This window comes from Haemaphysalis longicornis, unplaced genomic scaffold (genome assembly GCF_048455015.1).
Source record: "Haemaphysalis longicornis isolate Haplotype H1 unplaced genomic scaffold, Haemaphysalis longicornis Haplotype H1 scaffold_12, whole genome shotgun sequence".
Classification (NCBI taxonomy): domain Eukaryota; kingdom Metazoa; phylum Arthropoda; class Arachnida; order Ixodida; family Ixodidae; genus Haemaphysalis; species Haemaphysalis longicornis.
The window spans coordinates 112,778,813-112,799,014 of record NW_027526225.1 but is presented as its reverse complement, the minus strand read 5'-3'; the positions used below and the strand labels follow the sequence as shown (position 1 = coordinate 112,799,014).

The following is a 20,202-nucleotide window of genomic DNA, read 5'->3' as shown; positions in this document are numbered from 1 at the left end:
AAAGCACAAAGGGAAAGAGCACGGAAGGAGAAGCAATGTCTCCTTCTTCTAAATCACCTTCTCCTACTGAACCTGTAACTAAAGACAAGAGGAGAAAATCTTTATCCCAAAAAAGCACAAATGGAAAGAGCACGGAAGGAGAAGCAATGTCCCCTTCTTCTAAATCCGTTTCTCCTACTGGACCTGTAGCTAAAGACAAGAAGAGGAGAAAATCTTTATCCCAAAAAAGCACAAAGGGAAAGAGCACGGAAGGAGAAGCAATGTCCCCTTCTTCTAAATCCGTTCCTCCTACTGAACCTGTAGCTAAAGACAAGAAGAGGATGAGAAAATCTTTATCACAAAAAAGCACAAAGGGAAAGAGCACGGAAGGAGAAGCAATGTCCCCTGCTTCTAAAACGGTTTCGCCTACTGGACCTGGAGCTAGAGACAAGAAAGGGCAGCTTGAAGACAACAAAACCGGGGGAAAACCAGCCCGAACGAAAAGGGAACGGCAAACAGAGTCTCCCTATTCTCCTTCAGCTTCGCCTGCGAGTCCTTCATCTCCACATGACGACGGCGCCGCCGGGAAGAGCGTGAAGAAGGGAGACGTCGCTCGAAAACCGCATGACAAAAAGTCGTCTTTGCGAACTCCTCACAAGGGCGAAGAAGAAGGGCACAAAAGGAAGAAATCTGGCGCGAAGAAAAGCAAGTCGAAAGGGCGAAGTAAATCGCGAAAAGGCAAGAGGCACGGTAAAAAGACCCGGTCGTCCGAACGCCCCGATCGCTCACCCAAATTGATCGTGTGCATGATAAGCGCGTCGTTCTGCCTGCTGCTGTTGGCGCTGCTGCTGATCTTGGTGTCATTCATTATCATCACCAAAGCCACCAGCAGTCCGACAGAGTCCCAGCCCTCTTCGACGATCCCGAGCACCACTGCCACCCAATCGGGGCAAGCCGGAGACATCGTTTACTGCGACAGCGACTACTGCAACCGCGAGGCCGACTACCTCTCGTCTCTGCTCAGTGCCAGCAAGAAAACGTGCGACAATTTCTACGAGCACGTGTGCGAGGCCTGGACGAAGGCGCACACGGTCAAGGGAACCGGAGCCGGCGGTGGCATATCGACCGACACGCTCATACAGGACGCCCTCACCAGGGACCTGGCACCCTTGCTGGACATCTCCAACCGCAAGGATGTGCAGCTGGCGGCGTCCCTTCGCCGAGCATGCGCAGATCGCAACAAAGCCAACACCGGCCTGGACCGAGTGCAGGATCTCTACAAGGGCTGGAAGATCGGTCAGTGGCCCAGGACGCAGGAAGCGGGCGTGGCGGACGTGTGGACGTACGCGGGTCAGCTCGTGCGGGATCTGGGTCTCGAAGCCCTCGTCAGAGTATCCCTGGTTCGCAATCCTCGGGGCTCCGCCGCTGAAGCGACTCTGGCCGAGCTGAACAAGCCCCGGTTCATCTTCTCCTGCAACGACGCTTCTCGACAGAGCGTCACGAGAACCTTCCGCATGGCGCTCAGGGATCTGGCCGCGGAGATTTCCCAAAGCGCCGGCGACGCACTGCTCGATGAAGTCATGGCCGCGTTCGTACGCCTCGGCTCCACTCCGTTAGTTCCAGCCATGCCGGACACCGACGCCACCGCGGCTTATGTCGCCAAGCTTTCGGACCTCGATCCGGGGTATCGAAACCTGCTGGGCGCTGCGTTCGACAGGGTCGACTCGTTCGACAGCGCCGAGGCCACGGTCGTCGTGCGGTCTTCCGACTACGTGCGTCATTTCCTGGCCACCGCCATGCGAGAGCTCCGACCGCGAGCCACCCTAAACTACCTCGGCTTCCTGGTGCTGGTGCAGCTGGCGCCTTTCCTACCCGACAAGTTCGCGTCTCTGCGCCAGCTGTTCGCCAAAAGCGTCCGCGGGCGGACGTTCGAAGACGTGTCCGACACTCAGCTGCTCTGCCTGATGGCCGTCGAGCGAGTCCTACCTGCCTGCTTCTCACGTATCCTTTCGGAACAGAACGGGGTACGACACTTGCAACTCTGTATGACTATTTCACAATCAGGTGTTTCGACCCGAATTCTTGTTAGTTTAGGCACAACAAGCAAAAATACACAGCGGTTTCAGTGTGTTTTGCTCCGGTCCTTCCATTATGTCCCGACGACATGCCTCAATTACATGTTTCAATGCAAAATATCGAGCTCACATGGTGCAATGCCACAACACAAAGCTCATTTTTAGGAGCAGTTGAACCGTATGTGCGCTTCCCACTGAGTCTGACGAGGCTAAACATATGATTCTTCATCAAAAATGCGATAGGCGCGGGGACGTTAGGCGCGGGGACGATACTGCGTATCATGACATTTTTTTATGGCGCGATACCACACTACAAAAAAAATGAAGAGAATCGTGTTAGGCCTCGTTATTGCAAGTTTTTCCTTGAAGAAAGCGACTCCACAGAGTAAAACTTAGTCTGGAATACACTTCAAAATCGTTGAAAGACATTCAGGTTAAAATTTTTGCTCAACATATCATTCTAAAACCGGCCTCAATCGCGTTAGTTACATAAAGGCACCAGAATACACTTCTGCACTTCTGCACGACTACAGAGCACCACCGCGGTCCTCCACTGCGAAGTTCCCGCCGCTGATGAGGTCACGCGGTTTTTCGTACCAATCGTGTTGACGGCAACGACGGAACCTTTTCGCGTTTGATGAAACTTATCATAACCCGGAGTTGTTGTCTCCTCCTTCGAAGAACGAGCGCGAGGACACCAAGGAGCGCGTGCGGCAGCTGGAGCGCATCTTCAGCCAGAACCTGGCTTTCGTCTCGTGGGTGGACGAGGCGCGGGCCGTGCTTGCGCGCTACCAGCTCAGGCGGAGCCCGGCCCTGCATTTCGGCTTCGACGGCGACAGCTGCTCTCCGCCCGGCCTGCGGGAGGAAGCGGAGCCGGTGCTCTTCTACCGAGACGTGGCCCGAGGCCGGCAGAAAGAAGAAGAGCTGAGAGCCGTGAGCATCGGGCAATATCTTCTTGCGCGCATGTCAGTTCAAAGAAGGGCAACCGAACGAGGCATACACAAACGTTTCAGCAAGAGGACTTGTCTTCGTCAGGGAAACAGCGGCCATCTTAAAGGGACACTGAAGTGATATGTAAACATTGCGGGATTACTAGCGCAAATTGTAGTCCGGAGTCCCCAGGCCATGTTTCGACCACTCTAGGCGCGTTTACGCGATTTTATTTAGTAGAAAAACTAATTCGAAAACGCTGTCCTCCTCTCTTTACGCTCGCCCATTTTCTGTGGCGTTTTCGTGTGACGTCAGGAGGGGATGAGCTGGCAATTGGCTGCGCCACGGCTGCGCTACTGCACGGCTCCCCGGCCGACAGAGCCAGTCGGCCCAGCGTTTCGTCCGCCGGCCGCCGGCGGGTCGTCGCAATCAAGGAGGTTAAAAAAATTGCTTGGTCGCAATTCGTTCGCTTAGTTGAAACGAAGCCAGGACACGTTTGTGAATGGAAGAATGTGCCTTTCTTTACTTGGTTTGTTTGTACACTGTATCTAGCTCCAAGTCAAGGTCGCTTCACACAAGCGCTGCACATGCGACGCTTCGCTGACTGGTACGCCAGTAGGAAAATATAAGGCCTCTTGAAGGCGGGAGAAGAGTCAGCGAAGTCAATATAGGTACTAAGCAAATAAAATCAACTGATATTTTTACCGTACAGCGTAAAACTAGGGCGCGGGAAGCACTTTTTTGCGCTGGGCGAACAAGCACAGCGGTCAGCAGCACGACTACGCATCTGCGAACGCTTTTCCGTCTACGAAATGCAATTGCTAGACGTGAGCTACTGTGGAAACTCGGGCGACGCTTACTGCACGATCGCAGTACGACAAATAGTCACCTAAGCGGCTTGAAATGCCAAAACTAAATAAAAGTGTAAACCGGTTGTACAATATATACCCTATATTAGCAAGTCCTTTGCGTCCCGCTCCGTGGCCTAGCAGTCTGGGGCGCTATGAATACGCCGCGAAAGTTTTGCGAGTTACGAGTTCGAATCCCCGCGGGTACGTGCTTTTTTTTTTTTTGTAAGTTAACTTTTTTGTTTTCCGCCGATGTTTTCTATATTGAGTTCACCTTTTTTGGGGCCGCAACGTTCATGGCTACACGAACTAGTTCACAAAACGCGCGCAGGCTGGCACTGGCGCGCTAGCGAGTTCTCGTTGGCGTGCTGTTGCCATAAGCACCGACTGCTTGCAGGCAGTGGGCACAGGCCAGAATGAACAGACCCTTGGCCTGGTGCGAACACGCTTTTTACGATACAGGCATGAGGGAGGCAAGCTCCAAATATGGGGGAAAAGCGCATGACATTTGGGCGTCTGCGGGTACGCGGAGGGCGTTCATGCACTGCGTAGGTCTCGGCTAGTGAATGCTACGATACAAGCCGTCCTGGGAGGCTTATCTTGTGCATTTTACAGCCGACAACATGGCAGAAGCGCGGTACGATGATTACTGAGATATTGAGAATGCCCATCCAACAAAGCCATTGGTTATGTTTTACAGAACCGAAACCGAAACTTGTGTGATTGCTAACCTTGGGCATCGTCCAATCACGGCGCCCCTCCTCTCAACGTCACAGCCTTAGTTGGTGCGGCCGCCGCAAACCGCGCATGGTAGTTTTTCTTCTTTCGCGCTTTGTAAAATAATTACCGATTTGCCAACCGGATAAACGATGAAAAGTGTGCTAATTTGAGCCAGTCTACGCAGTGCAAGCAAAAACGGGAGCTTGACAAACTCACTTCAGTGTCCCTTTAATTGGCACGCCTCCTTACATTAGGGTGGGCTGAGAGAGAGGGGGAAGCAGAATGTAATAAGAGGGTTGTGTAAAGGAAAGTTTGACATGCACCTAAATGCAGCCATACGGCTACACAGGAAAGCTATACAGCTTTCTCGGACACTTCGCAGTTGAAGAAAAATCCTGGACCAGGCCGAATTTTTCTTCAACTGCGAAGTTTCCGAGAAAAAAAGTATAGCTTTCCTGCGTAGCCGTATGGCTGCATTTATGTGCATGTCAAACTTTCCTTTACAGAAACTTACTCCACTTTGGGGATTTCCCCTAAATCTGGTCGATTAAGAGGGTTCTATTGATTGAATCGGAGTGAGGTAGCGAAAGAGGAACGCGGATATTCTTTTTAGAAACGACAGCCGGCGAAAGGGAGTACAAGCTTGGACGAGGTTCTTTGTGGGTTCCGTCGTTCCGCTCTCTATTCTATAAGGGAGCGAACGGGGAAGGGGATGGTGCAGTAAAGGGTGACGGGGAGTGGCAGTAGAGCAGGGGGGTTCCCGCTATGTCAAATAATCGCTTAGAGACTCAAGAACGAAGTTGATGTGCGCGAGCAGTTGAGTCGAGGCCACACGGAGGCTCAACAAAATGTCCCAGGCGGGCCAGGAATGGGGGAGAGGTGGTCTCAGCGCAGCAGTTCATACTAACATGCAGGGAAACCTACGGGTCTCAGGGGGAAGTTATGGAAGAAATACGAACGTGGACGCGAGGGTATTCTAAGAATGTATGGATAGCGGATGGGCCGGCCCCACAGCCTATGCGTCGTGAGGGGGAGGTTGCAATGGGACATTGATAACAAGATATGGAGTGAGAGGAATAATGCCTGCCGAGTGGTCGTGCCATCTCGTCCTTCTAGGGAATTGTATATTGATGGTCGCGCAGGTTTGGTGTATAATGGCGGTATATAATGCATGGTGCACATCCGGTGCTATCTTTCTTGTAGGTTGTGTAGTTTCGGTTATAGCATTGGAGATTATTCCCGCAAACTAAATGTTCGTGGTTATAATAAAACAAAACTTTTGGATACCCTAATAATAGAAAGACTATTTCAAACTTACGTTTATTACTGAATGTAATCGGGAAATTGAGGTCCGCTGCCGCTTTTTTTTTTCTTTTTTTGAATAGCTTGCTAAAACTTATTCGCGCCAAAAAATATGTAGTGTCATGGCAGTTTCGGACAAACATACCATCCGAAACTGCCATGACACCTGCCATAAGCTCTTACAAGGTCTTGAGAGTATTCCCCACTGGTCTCGTTTGTGACCACTGCCAGATATGTGATTTCGAATAACTGCCGTCATCAAACTGTGGAACTCGTGCGCTAAAATTATTTCGAATAGAGCGGCTTCTGGTTGCTGCGGTAGAACACGGCAACTACGAGACTGCATAAGCAAAAGAGCTGGAAGTTCCGTTCCGGCTCGGTTCCGGACAAGCAACCACGGACGTCCGTGGGGCGTCCGAAATTTAGCCGAACATCCAATGCCCAGTTTGGACGGCCACTGTACGTCCATGCGTGGATGTACACCTTCGCACGTACATTGGACATCCAGAAAAGGATGTACAAGTCCGAATGACATCTAAACTTACAAGGTTACTACGAAGCATCAAATAAAGGCTTAAATGAATATAATAGCAAAACGAAAAAGCTACTTTGCTTTTCAATTAAGATTTTGTACATCAACACCCTGACTTGCATATTTGCAAATTTCATCTGAATATTTCTAATATTAAGCCTAATGTTTTTACTTTTTTGAAGCGCCTCACCTCCAACGATGGGGGGAAGGATAGAACCGCCAACCAAACATGTGAAGTAAGTTCAGCCTATCTTCCTGGTAGTGCGTTGGTCTTGTGCGGTGCAGTATTTCGCTGTATACGAACAGAAGCTTCTCGTTATGTGATTCTGGAAATTTTTACTGAACATCCAAAAAGCATCCAATTTTGGCCGTCCGACTGAACGTACGGAAGTGTTAAATTCGGACGTCCTATGGGCGTACATATGGTACTATTATGAGCAATATGAAAGGGAACACAGGAACGCGTAGAAAACACCCTCAGACCCAGCTGAGTGATATGCAGCGGCCGCCGTCGGAAACAAAGTGGAAAGGGGAACGCTGTTCTAACAACTGTTCCCATTCCCGCCGTGCGTCTTATCGGCTGTCGGACGACACCATATTACTGGAGAAATGACGTAAGCTGCTGCTTTCTAGAAATGCCAGCGTGTTGGGAGTGCCAGCAGGAAGATGCCCTCCTTTCCCTCTGTGTTTTTCACAGCGTCATCCGCGTATCGCTCCTAGCCTGCTTCGAGGCTGTTTGCCACGCGTTCGATTCCTGTGTTCCCTTTCATATTGCTCATAATAGTACGTCCATCGTCCCTGAAACGGACTTCCGCTAGTTCCGGGATTGGCGTACGGTGGACGGCCGACGGACGTCCGGTGGTTGCTTGGGGAGCTAACGTTGTACGTTGCACGCTTAGAAGAAAAGGGCATTTACACGCTCTGTGCGGTCGCAGCGCTCAGAACGTGTCACAGTCACCCTAACAAAAATAGCGTTTTTACACGTGGGACTCGCTAGGCAGAATGTCGGGCCGCCACGGTAAGAAGCATGTTTTGTCCTCGAGGCTCATTCGATCAGCAGTCCTGTTGCAGTCCCAAAGCAGTGAGGTTTTCATCACACGTGGGCGACCACCGCATGCGTCAAAACAGATGGAACAAAGCGAAAGGTCGGATTAGCATGAGTTGTGCTATAGAGGGTCGAATAAGTATTTATGTGCGCACGTGGAGCCCAAAGTCCAATTTTTCACGGAAGGGTGCACACACGCACGTACGCGCGCGAGCAAAATTGGTTTGTGGGCCTCTCGAACCATGGCCCCTCATCGCGGGGGGTTTGTTCAGTTAGTGGCGAAAGGGGTGAGTGAACTAACAGACGGGTAATGCAACGAACCACCTCAACGGTGGCGGTTTATGAAAATACCTGGAGAAAAAATTGTCTGGCGATTACGATAATGTATAATGCGATATTTGGGCGCAGCAGCAGTGCGCTGACGCAGCACTTACTCGTACGGTTCTCTCGACGGCAGCGATGATGAGCCTCTGCGTCTGCGGCGTGAAGTGAGTCTCAGGAAGGCACCGCGAACTGCGTCTTAACGCGAATGCACATCATAGTCACGCGCACGCCCCCCTCTCATTTCTGCCAAGGGTCGCGCCGTCGAGCGCCTCGTGCGGGCACAGCATATCCCTCCCCTCCCCCACCGCACACTTTCGGAGAGCGCTGGCTCGCGCCGCCACGGCGAACAGCCCTCTCCCAATTTCGCGACTCTCACTTACGCCAGTTACGCCGACAACGCGGCTCAGCCCAGAGACGGCCGCCGAAGGGCTGCTCCCTAAATCATTCTTAGACCACTCTATCCCCTACTTATGCCGCTGTAAGCGCCACTGTTGACGCGATGCATGGTCTGGCGCCTCTCCGTGCATTTCGTACGGCGGCAATACAGAAGAACCAGACCGGTGGCCAGCCGGCGTCGTCGGACCTGTCGACGTGGCCCTCGTACGACTGGTCTCGACGCACCGTGCACGTGCCCGCGGCACTGTTCAACGCCTCGGTGCCCACCACGGGTCCCGTGTTCGCGCTGCACTCGTCCCGCTACTCGGTTCGCACCTACCGGGCCCTGGCGCACATCCTGTTCCGGTCGGCGTCGGACGAGCTGGACGCGGCGCTGTGGCGCCAGGATCGGGGCACCGCGCTGGCTTCGCTCCTGGCCTGCTTCGAGTGGGACCTGCGGCAGCTGCCCAAAGCACTCAGGGCGGCGGGCATCGACGACCGGGGGGCCGTGGCGCCGGACTCGGCGGCGTCGCGCGGCGCCGTGCTGCAGCAGACCGTCGCGCTGCAGATGGCCTTCCGCGCTTTCAAGGTATTCGCTTCACTGACGGCACGTGTGAGAATCCCTAGCTCCCTTAAGCTCCATTCGATTCAGACGCGATTCCCTGCAACGCCTGCAACGGTGCAGGATGCGCTGCACCAAAGCGCTCGATTCACCGCTGCACGAGTGGTTCCCTGCACCGCGTCGCTCGATTGCTCATGGTGCGGCAGCGGTGCCGCCGCGGTGCAGAGAATCGCTGCACCTGCTACGGAGGAGGTGCAGCGATTCGGTGCCGTGAGCGTTGGGGCGTTGCGGGTTGGCAGGCGGCTACCGGCAGTTGCGGCGACCGCGTGAAAATGTCCGTCGAGCTCGAAGATACGCGGGACGAACTTAGCGTCGCCGCTGATGCGTACGACGCAACCCAGATGGCCGTAAACATCCAGTTGTAGAGGACGACAGGCGATGATGATTAGCAGACGACTATGCCTGCACCTCGCTCGATTGTGAACACGCAGGGGCGCTGCTGACGGTGCAGCCGTGATGCACGGCACCGCGGAACCACGCTGCTGCACTGCACCGGCACCACAGAACTTTCTCTGCAACGTTGCCGTGCACCCCTTCTGAATCGAATGGAGCTTTAGATTCTCGTGAGGCGATTGCTTTGAACTCTTTTATGAAGATGAGTGTGCTAGCGTGCAGCCCCGCCGCCAGAGATGGCTGTTCGCTAAAGTGACCAGACGTCCCGATTTAGGCGGGACACGTCCCGGTTTTGCGGCTCTGGTCCTGCTGTCCCGCAGCCTACTTGTAGGGTGGTGTTTTGTCCCGCTTTCGGCCGGAAATATGTAAAACGGGTATCAAGCGCAGTGTCGATAATGAACAGCTGGACGAATTAAAGAGCCGAAAGAAACCGTTTGAGGAACTTCAAGAAAAGAGTGCACACGATGGAACTGAGCAAGAAAGTGTTGTGTGTTCCTTGCTTAGTTCGAATGTCTGAGCTGTCTTGTTTAAGTTACAGTGTTGCATCAATCCGTGCAGCACACCCTTCTGCGTTTGAGGAACACTGGGTGGACGTGCTTCCGCACTTATTTACTTATTCAGCAAATAACGCATCATTGCTCGTCGAACAAGGCCGAGAGAACTACGAAACGAATTATCTTCCAGTTAAAACAAAATTTCACTGAGCCTTAGTCTCCCTTGAAGCTATGGGCCACGTTCTTCCTTACACCTCCCCCCCGTCCCGCTTTGGGGTCCGAGGAGTGGTCACTTTACTGTACGCACGTACGCGCGCCTCCACTGTCACGCCATGCGCCGCAGACAATGGCAACTTCAGACCGGCGCATACCCGTACGGTTAAAACCCCATCTAATTAAGTCACAGGAAGCCACGAATTATTTCTTTTAAGCGAGAACTTTGTAAAATCGGGACTGTCTTCGATTCCACAAATCGATGTCTAGAGAGAGGCGCATCTCAACAGCTACATGGCATCGCAATTGCGACGGCCACGGCGCTCGCCTGCCGGAAATTTAGCGTGCGTTAACTCTTTCGCTACCGCGCCTATCAAAATCGATCAATTTGATCGATACTTTTGGGAGCGCCTTTTCATAGCGTTCCAGGCGTTTCTCGAACAAGTAAAGCTGTTCGGAGTTAGATCAGAAAATGGCCTTTCAAAATCAGTTTTGTTTTCATTTTTGCAACGGAAACGTGATTTTTGACACGCTTTTGAATCACCTGGTTGTGGAAAAGGGGCGTGGTCATCGCGCCTCAAGGCTACCAACGAAGAATGCGTGCAACTCGTAATTACTCTGCACCAGCGCTTGTTTTTGCTATCAGGGCGTGAATGGGGAACTAGCAAACGATTTTCAATCGTCAGGTTCACGCTCTGACAGTAATAATCCCAGAAATCGGCTGAAAATGTCAAGCAGTGCCTGGTTGCAAAGCTACTTTATGATTTTAGGCAGTTTTATTGCCTTTGCGCAAGTTGTCCTAAGTACTCTGGTAGTTCTACTTACCCCAGGACCATTCCCAAACAGTGTACAAGTTTCGGTTTCGTTTCTGCATTGCGAAATTCATATTTAGCGCAACTACGCAGTTACCCAACTTCAAGGCTAACTGCCATGGCGCCTGAAGCGTCCGCGACTGATCCTCGAACAAAGCACGCCGCTCCTCATTTCCCCCCACCCTAACCCGATTTCTGCGATAAGAACTTCAGATGCAAGTCAAAAGGTCACACCCAGTCGCCAGATATCTGTTCCGCCGAGGACAGCGCTTCAAATCGGCCTTACACTGCCAGCTGTTCGCCTTCCAGTTTCGTTTTCATGCGAGGGTATATCCGGGTGTCTAATGTTGCTGCTTAGTTGAACTGTCTATTCGGACGGAGTCTCTGATAAGTTTTTGTACTGTTTCATTTGAAAAATGTTAGGTGGCGCTGCAATAGAGGAGGCTCGTTGTGCTGATCTTTTTTAGCGCGCGACTGCTACTCGGCCAAAGATCGCAGGGGACGATTCTAGCTCATCGTACCTCATTTTTGCGAGCAAGGGTACAATTGCGAGTAAGAAGATGATAATAAAGCTCAGCTTTATGTTTTGAGAGATAACTGACCGTGAACGACAACAAACATCAGCCACGGCGTTCCGTTTTCAACTTCATGCATGTTTTTTTCTGCATCGCGTGCTTGTCCCAAATATTGTGCTCGCTGTAAATGCAAAGTCATCCATTGACAAGATGTTTTTACGTTATGTGGGGGCAAATTGGTGCCTCTGATAATGTCAAACCGCCAGATTTATTCCAAGGAACCACCCAAAATTGCACAGTTTGAATTAGAGGTTGGGCTTCACCGCATGACATGAGCACCGTGCGTGCTAACATTTTTTTTTTATATCTGAAAAACTGTTCCGCGCAAGTCGACATTTTTTTTAGGGTGTGTTTTTGAAATGTTTCCCTGCAAAATGTATATTCTAATTTTTTTCTACTACCGGTGGTTTGATATACACAACTCCTTTTTTATCATTTTTTTCGACAACTTGACAAAACTTTTGATTTTGATATTTTTTTTCACAACTATGATATATGAAAACCTTTAAAAAACTGGTGTTATTGGAAAGGCCGTTAAATAATCTGCATTTTGTGCTCCTGCAATTAGTGCCTAAATAATTTTTTAGCAGAAAAAAAAAATGTTTTCTCGGACCCCCCAAACTTGGTCAATTTTCTGCGGTAGCGAAAGAGTTAAAAGTGCGCGGTGAGAATAGAAAGTTTTAGCAGTCCGTCGGTTCCGTCGTGTACGTGCGTACCGTGTCAACCGAGACCCGTCTGGGCACTTGTGCATTCGTCGCGGTAGGGGAATTAGTTCCGCGACCGGCCTTCGCCATGTCCACGCATTCGCCACGGTGGGGTGCGCCTCCTCGCCCTTCCCCGCGCGCAGTCGCAGTCGGGTCCTACGTACACGACGGAACAGACGGCCTGCTAAAACTCTCTAATAATAGGCTAGCCGGGGCTTGTCTCGAGGTCTTCGCACCCCAACAGACGCGCTAAACACACTACAGTGCTTTTTGTTGTATACCATTTCCCCGCTTGACTCTCATGTGCTTGACTCTCATACCTTGAACTACTTAAAAAGAGCTTCCTCCAACTTGTACCCGCCACGGTGGCTCAGTGGCTATGGCTAAATTGTGCTGCTGGGCCCAAGAACACGGGTTCGATTCCCGGCCGTGGCGGCTGCTTTTCTGTTGAAGGCGAAAAGCGAAAACGCCCAAGTGTTCGAGATTTCGGCGCATGTTAAAGATCCCCAGGTGGTCAAAACTAATCCGGAGCCCTCCACTACGGCAGGCTTCATCACCTGTGTAGCGTCGGCGCGGCAAAGCCCCCATAATCAATCAATCAATAAATAAATCAATCAATCAATCCTCCAACTTCGGGGCGGTCAAGTTCTTGTCCTTCGATGCAATTCCAGACGAAGTGCATGGATGATGGCGTCCTTTTCCTTCAAGATTGTGGAAAGCGTACTGACCGGGACGCCGTTGTCTGCGACCACAGGACTGCTGAGTTTATGTCAGAGTTCCGTAAAAACGAAAATATGTAGATGCCTCATTCTTTTGTCTGACGTGACGCAATAATCTTCGTGGCGTTCTGATGAAACACAAAGTTACAGCTTTTTAAATGTCTGTTTCTTGAAATACTTTGCTAAATCGGGAATGGTGCCGAATATATTTCGTTAGTTCGGGTTCATAAAAGCATTAGGCCATAAAGGCACCAGCAGGGGAATCCGAATTCGTTCGTTAAATCAAGAAAATCGTAAGGTTAAGTTTCGTTATATCGAGTTTTGACTGCACTCGCAGCCGTATCAGGTGTCATTTTTCCGGCGCACACAACGTCGATGCCGGCTTTCTCGCTCGATGGGGCATTTAAAGGGGCCCTGCAACACTTTCGACAAACGCTTTCACTCTTTCCTTCTCGTCTGGACGTACTGTGAAAGCAACAGTTTCTGCCAGCACGGAGCGGAACTGCGTGACTAGCTCATTGCGCCAGATAAGGCTTCCATTTCTGCTTTGTTTTTGTGGCTCTTTTTTTAAAAGTAGCTATCGAAAAGCGTTCATTGCTGTAACTGAAGGAAAACCGGCCAACCGCCGCTACATGGCTTCAGTGGCGTAATTCTGACCGTTGAAGGACGTCAAGACCGGGAAAGAGAAAAATCTTTTGAGCGATTTTCCAAGTTATCTGATCGGCATAGGGCAGTAATTTTTGGCAGAGGTACTTATAATTAGCGACCCCCTAATCTTAATTACTGGGTGCGTTGGGTGACTACGTTCTTCAAGCATTTAGATTTAAAAAAAAAAAAGTAAAGAAAGTGTTGCAGGGTCTGCATCTGCTTTCGCATATATTGTCCATTTCGGACTACAGATCGCGCAGTAATGTACGCGTCCCCTTTTGGTCGTGCGCGCGCAGAAGCTGTTACGCGTCGACGACTTCCGCTACACCAAACTTCCCGATCTGACGCCTGAGCAGCTCTTCTTCATCTACTACGCCATCGACAACTGTGAGAGCGGGGACGTCGTGTACGAAGAACAGCTAGGCCACCGCCTGCCGGCCCCGTACCGCGTCAACGTGCCCCTGCGCCACGTGGCCGAGTTTGGCGACGCCTTCCACTGCTCCGCCGGGTCGCCGATGGGCCAGATGCCGCAGTACGCGCTGTGCAGCGTTGTGCGACAGGACGTCTGGCACAGGGGCCTGGAGAGTTCGCTCGAAGACGAAGATGACGACCAGTGGTAGATAGAGCGATCGGAACGCCCGCCTCGAGAGGGAAGGAACTTGTATTTTACCTCCGCCTTACAAATTGGGGGTCCGGTTCGGCTTTTTGTTGCCGCCCATACAAATGTCAAACATTGCCCTGTCCGGAAATTTTATTGTGGTCACAGTTAGCTGCGCAATTTTTATACTTGTGGCCTAACAACGTGTATGACGACATATAAATTTAAAAGTGCGTTTTTAGACTGTAATGTTCCTAGAGCGCGACGTGCGAATTTAACAAAAGACACCTTCCTTTGCCCTTGTACATATTTTGTGCGCCTGCAGGTGCCGTACGATGTGGGACTGAAAATAAGAATCATAAGCAAAGCGCAGAGTAATGACAAGATGGGCTAAGATTATTAAACCAAAATTTTATTTAGATGTTTACTGAGCATCTTACTTTACATGGCATTTTTTTTTCAGCGGAGCTGCTATAGGGTAACTATCCCGTTTTTTGCATGCGTAGACCGAGAATAGCCGCTCCCCACCTTTCCCTCTGGCACAGCCTCTCCTTTCATCCCCCTGTTCACCTCCGATGCTGCGTACTTCCACACAAGATGGTGCCTATTGCTCCCGGAAAAGATGACTTGCCAGCAAGGCATTTTTGTTTAAAAGTGAAGCCGACTGTAAGGAGTAAGCTTGATCTCTGCAAGCAAGCTTTCCCGCACAGTGTTTCACAGTGAAGCCTACCCACAAGTGGCAATGGGAGCGAAGGCGGCGGTGCGAGACCACCGACGACGATCGGGCCGATCACACTGAACGCTTTCCCGGCGCGGTTTGAGCGAAAGTGTGTGGCCAACCAATAACCCAGAGACAGCTCCGCTGGTCACCCACCTTCACAGCTTGGAATGGCACTGAATGTTTTACCAATCCTTGAGTCAAGCGGCTATTTCTGTCGGTCCAGCGGGACCGCATGCCGTGATGTAATGAGGTGTTGGGCAAGTGCGCCTACCCAGACAGGTTCAGTACGCTAATGGCTGAAGCTGTGTGTGGTCTGGTTGGGTAAGCCCACATCATCTAAGCGAATGTCTTGTAGTTTAGCGGAAACTGAAAAATCATGGTTTGAAAGCGACAGCCTATCCATATTGAACTGCAACATTCCCAATACTCGTAAATATGTTGATCAACTTGTTTTCCTGTCCCAACTCTCGTTTGTGTATGGTGTTATTACGGTAACTGAGACCTAGCTTTAAGGAAGGTGAAACCAGGCTATGTGTGTTTGTCTTTGCCAAGAGATGGTCTATCCTGTGGAGGCGGCGTTGCCCTTTTCTTACAGTATGAAATATAATGTGATTGCTTGAGTGAGATCTCATGCAGTAAAAATGCTGTTGAATCTCTCTTCGTTTACCTCAAACTTGGTGTTACTGAAATCATTGTGGGGGCTGGAGTCTATGAAATTCCGATTGCTGACCACAATCCCACATTTGTTCTTGCCGAGGACGTACTTATATCTCCCTTCTGAAAAGCTTTCTGAGTAAACCAGGTTGATTACGGACATGTTAGTAGCCTTCTTAAATTTATTAATTTCAAAACCCCACATGATAAAGACATTGACGAGGAATGTGAAAACTTCATTCGTTGCATACAGAATGCAGTTAACAGTTCCACGAGGGTATTATCAAGTCAATATAACTACCATAGGTGGATACAAGATAAAACAAACAATACTTATGACTGTCCATATAAATACTACAGAAACGTCTGTTGAAATGATGAGGAAAGCAAAAAAGCAGTATAACACAAAACTTATAACAAGGCACAAGGGCAATTCTAAGCTCCTGTGGAAAACCATAAAAGACGTAACAGGTATACATCAAGTAATATGTATTTTCCCTGATGATGTCATGGTATAAGTAGCAACTGGTATAGGTAACTTGCAATTGGTAAGTAGTAGCAATTGGTAACTAGTATTGGTAATTGCCTAACTAGCTTCTTCCCACCCTCACTTGTTAATTCAGATTTTCCAAGAAAGGTAAATGGAGACTTTCGCCCTATAACAGAAGATAAAATTTTTTCAGTGGTTAGAGGATTTCCAATTAACAAAGCAATTGGCCATGATGGCATCCATGCAAAGGTTTTAGAATACAACATTGATGTACTGTGCACCCCACTGTGTCACCTTTTTAACCATACCTCCGAATCCCACTGTTACCAAAATATACTAAAACTCGTGGAGGTTGTACTGGTGTTAAATTAGGAGGTCCAAATGATCCTTGTAGTTACCGACCAATATCCATACTAAGCCGTTTTTGAAAAGCTTATCTTAGCTCAGATAAATCTAGTTATTCATGCAAACCAAATAATCTGTCCTCAATAGCATGGTTTCATTACACGTCTACAGCCACAGCCATTCTGTCCCTATCTCAGATCCTTATCTCCACCCTTCAAAACAAAATCACACTAGGAATCTTTCTAGATATCCGGAAAGCATTAGGTATGGTTTGCCATAGTGTTATTGAAGAAGTTGAAAACACGGATTCGCGACTGGCTGAAACCAGTTCTTTTAAAACTATAATAAATAGCTTTGAAAGAACTTTGAAAGTAGTAATTGGCAATTTTCATTCTGGGAATAAAGCAAATGCATTTAGAGTACCTCAAGGCTCTGTGGTGGGGCCAATTTTATTTTATATTTTCATAAATTACCTTCTCGAGTATGATGCTTTTTCAGAAGTTTTAATGTACGCAGGTGACACTGTTTTAGTTGCAATTCGTGAAGCTTTGCCAACTATTCAAAATAATATCATGGCGGATTTATCAGCTCTTTCAAAGTGGTTTTTGCATAACAAATTAATCAATACTGATAAATCAAAGCATAATTTTTTATTAAAGATCAGAACACTTTGATTTTGACACATTTAGTTTAGCTATAAAAATAGAAATAAAAACGTCTCCTACTAAGTTTTTTTTTTACCGACACCTTCACTGGGGCGAGCAAATTGATAGCGTGTGTAAGAAACTTGCTTTTGGCTGCTGCACACTAATGAAGGCCCTTCAACACTTTCCACTTAACATTCTCCGCTGCCTATATTTAACTCCTCTTCAACAACTACAAAAGGTACCATTCAGAATATTAACATACTCTCCCTTTGACCACCCAAGTAGCACATTATTTGACAAACTTCAAGTGCTCTCCCTTACATCTCTCAGTGACTACAAAATTGCCCTTTTGGTCAATATTATAGTAACTTCTAACTCTCCCCTGCCATTAACCTTGTTTTCCTTGCCAGCTCGTACGACGAGACAGGCCACAAATGTAAATTTCAACCTCCATTTGAATAAATGTGCATGGTGAACGGTGCGTTCTTTGGTGCGAAAGGATGGAATGTGTTAACTGAAACTAAACTTGCAAGAAATTTTAAATTGACATGTAAAATGTTTTGCATATATAATCAACGTGCTTAGCTTCCTGTAGTTACATAATTATTATACAGTGAAAGCTCGTTAATTCGAACTGCAATAATTGAAATTTATGCTTAATTCGAAATGTACAATTCGGTCCAGACAAGCCCCCATAGAAGCCTATGTATAGTAAAAGTCTTAATTCGAACGCAAGTAGGTTTCGCTACAGATCTTCGAAATACGCGCCACCTTGGCACCTGACAAACAGCCAAAAAAAACGCACCCGCTGCCTGTACATGAAGCATCGTCACCAACAGAACGTGTAAAAGAACAGAGAACATATGTACAATCGGGTAAAAACAACTTATACCTCAATTACTACGTTATAGAAGACTTGTTCTTTGTGGACTACGTCGCTGTGGGCACAAGTGGAGTGGCGTGTGGTGCTCTGACATCTCTCACGCGAGAAGTGCGCAACCTGTCTCTGCCATTGATGACGTAGATGAAGAACAAGGCACCACTGTGGCTGTCGACGCACAAGTGACTGCCTGATGGAAGGCCCGTTGTCTTTTTTGTTTTGAACAAGGCGAAGACTAGCGCTTCCACTACGTACGCTCGTTGAGCAAGAAGTGGTGGCTGCTGCCTTGAAGGACAAAAGGCAGACTGCAATCACGGAACCTTTAAAGAATCAACATGCCTACTGCTTCCCCATTGCAGTGTACTGTTCCCAATCTTCACTTTCATTAGTTCGAACCTTAATTCTAACTGAAATGGCATCCCCTTATGGTTTGAATTAATGAACTTTTGCTGTACTTTGCTCACAGATTTCCCTTGTGTTGCAATCCAATACCGCATTTCTCTATGTGGACTGGACATTAGCCTTTGGCTATCGGTCCAAATACTTGTTAATTCCCAGAACCATTCAACAAAGTTGCCTTATAAAAAAAACAACCTGCAGAAATTCAGATAATTGTCTACTATGCCATTTGTCTTGAGTGGAAGTTCTTTACAGCCAAATTTTTTTGGTTTTTCTAAAACCTGCCCGACCAATTATCTCCATTTACGCTATTATAACCCTGTATAAACTGGCAAACTTGTTATGGCAGCGCCGTTTCAGCTTTCAATCGAACAAGTCTGTACCAACATTAGCTTCACCTAATTTTTAAAAAATGCCGACTTGTGTGCTGTCTGGTCCCCTTCATAAAACTGGTCCTCTGCAGTAAGTCGCAGAAGCGCGAAACTTTGCACAATAAGTGAGCCAGAAGGTGTCGTACGGCGTTCCTTTATTTCCCCCCGAATAACAGGGACCCCACTCAGCAGGCTTCTGTACAGCTGTCAACTATTTACACTGTCCCGCCGTGCCTCTGTAGCCAGCCGCACAGCACACAGGCCTGCCAAACGTCACTCGCACCACAAGCACCGGCGCACGCCGCAACAGGCAAGCTGGTCCCAAAACCAAAGCTGCTCCAAGCAGTCCGACACACTATCCAAAAAAGGCAGCAAGGAATAAAGAAGGTGGAGGAAGGGGGAAAAAAACAAAACAAAAAGAGCTAGCTCCGGTTGGTGCGCTGGAATTGTAGGCGGTAGCTGCTCCCAAGTGTAAATGGAGGAGGCGCGGTTCCGGTATGCCGGTACAGAGCTCAGTCCTTGCGCGTTCCATTCTGAAAGATGGACTCCTCTTCGGGGCTGCTCAGTAGCACGGGTGGTGTGAACTTCTTGTCACGCACGTAGTCTTCGAGACCCTGAAAGGTTTTGGACGCAGCGTTTTCGGCAAGTGTCGCAAAAACGCCCGCAAGGACATCACAAATTGCTTTGTGTGAATCAGTGCAACAGCTAATCTGCCATCAACGCCTCCTAAAAAACTATGCCTGGAACGTCGCTCTTTTTCCCATGGAGAGCTCCCTGCCGCGTGTTGTGACCAGGCGCCGTGCGAGAGCGCTCGCCTTCGTACCGCTTGGTCACGTGACATTACCGGAGCAACCAATGGAGTAGCCGGGAGCAGCCGGCCTCCGCGCTGAACGCCGGCGGAGACCGCGAGCCCGCGAGCTTCCGTCGGCGTAGATTCAGCGCAGCCGCCGCCGCGCTGAAACCTACCTGCAACTCTGCAGCAAAATTTTGCACTGAAACAAACTGGCCAGCCTCAAAAAAATACCCGTAAGGTGACCCGCGTGATGTAGTCATCCAGCCACAGCAGTGGTATCTTTTTTTTTTTCCTGGGAGATTTTGTGCGTGCGTGCGTGCATGGGAACGCGCAACACAGTGAGCGTTCGCGTGCTCCTACTTCGGGTATATACTTCGGGGTCATCTTCGGGGTGCCTGCTGCGCGGACTGGGTTTGGCCGCTCGCCGTTGCCGGTCCGCCGGGCCCCTGCCGTAGGTGCTAGCGCCTCGATGACCTGCTGGACGGCCCAGTGCTAATATTCCGGGGTTTCGCTCCCTGCGGCTGCTTCTAGTCGCGGTGGGATCCTTCCTGACTAGGCTTCTTCCGGGTGTTTGGTGCAATAACCCAGGATGTGCATGAAGCTCGCCGTCTCTCATCGGCAGCCTTTGCACTTGTCGGTCGGTTGCGTCTCAGGGTACATGCGATGTATCAGTAACGGGCTGGGTAGCGAGCCGGTCTGCAGCTGTCTAAATAAAACGCCTTGTTCTCGACTCAACCTCGGGCATGGGGGCGGGAGAGTTCTGCGAGCCAAGCAGAAAGCCTTCGTTATTTCGCTGTACTCGGTCATTCAATCTTTCGTGCTGAACCACATCGGGCGGTCTGCCGAGGTGCGGTCCGTCGAGTGCTCGCGCCTCGGTATGTGTTCAGTCTCGTTGTGGTTGGTCATCGCTCGGCGAACCGAATTAAGGCACTTCGACCGTGCCTATTTTGGCCTGTGCCAGGCCTACGTCTTGATATGCTCTTTCGTTTACCTA

The 20,202-nt window shown here is 49.5% G+C and overlaps 3 protein-coding genes across 6 annotated transcripts in view; 2 read left to right on the top strand and 1 right to left on the bottom strand.

Moving 5' to 3' along the window:
• The first annotated feature begins 785 nt into the window (after positions 1-785).
• Positions 786-7,923, top strand: LOC144161790 (membrane metallo-endopeptidase-like 1). The gene is made up of 3 exons (XM_077692390.1): positions 786-2,003; positions 2,736-2,987; positions 7,840-7,923. The coding sequence occupies exons 1-3, from the start codon at positions 786-788 to the stop codon at positions 7,921-7,923; spliced, it is 1,554 nt and encodes a 517-aa protein (XP_077548516.1).
• A 331-nt stretch (positions 7,924-8,254) lies between these two features.
• On the top strand, positions 8,255-14,549 carry LOC144161789 (uncharacterized). Its single transcript, XM_077692389.1, has 2 exons — positions 8,255-8,719; positions 13,607-14,549. Exons 1-2 carry the CDS (start codon positions 8,255-8,257, stop codon positions 13,928-13,930), a joined length of 789 nt encoding a protein of 262 aa, XP_077548515.1. The 3' UTR covers positions 13,931-14,549.
• Positions 14,550-18,553: 4,004 nt separating this feature from the next.
• Positions 18,554-20,202, bottom strand: part of Mmy (UDP-N-acetylglucosamine pyrophosphorylase mmy) — a 78,543-nt gene continuing 76,894 nt past the window's right edge. For all 4 annotated transcript variants that reach the window (XM_077694186.1, XM_077694188.1, XM_077694187.1 and 1 more), the window contains one exon: positions 18,554-19,029. In XM_077694186.1, coding sequence (XP_077550312.1) covers positions 18,928-19,029 — 102 coding nt within the window. In that variant the 3' untranslated portion in view covers positions 18,554-18,927. The remainder of the gene's footprint in view (positions 19,030-20,202) is intronic.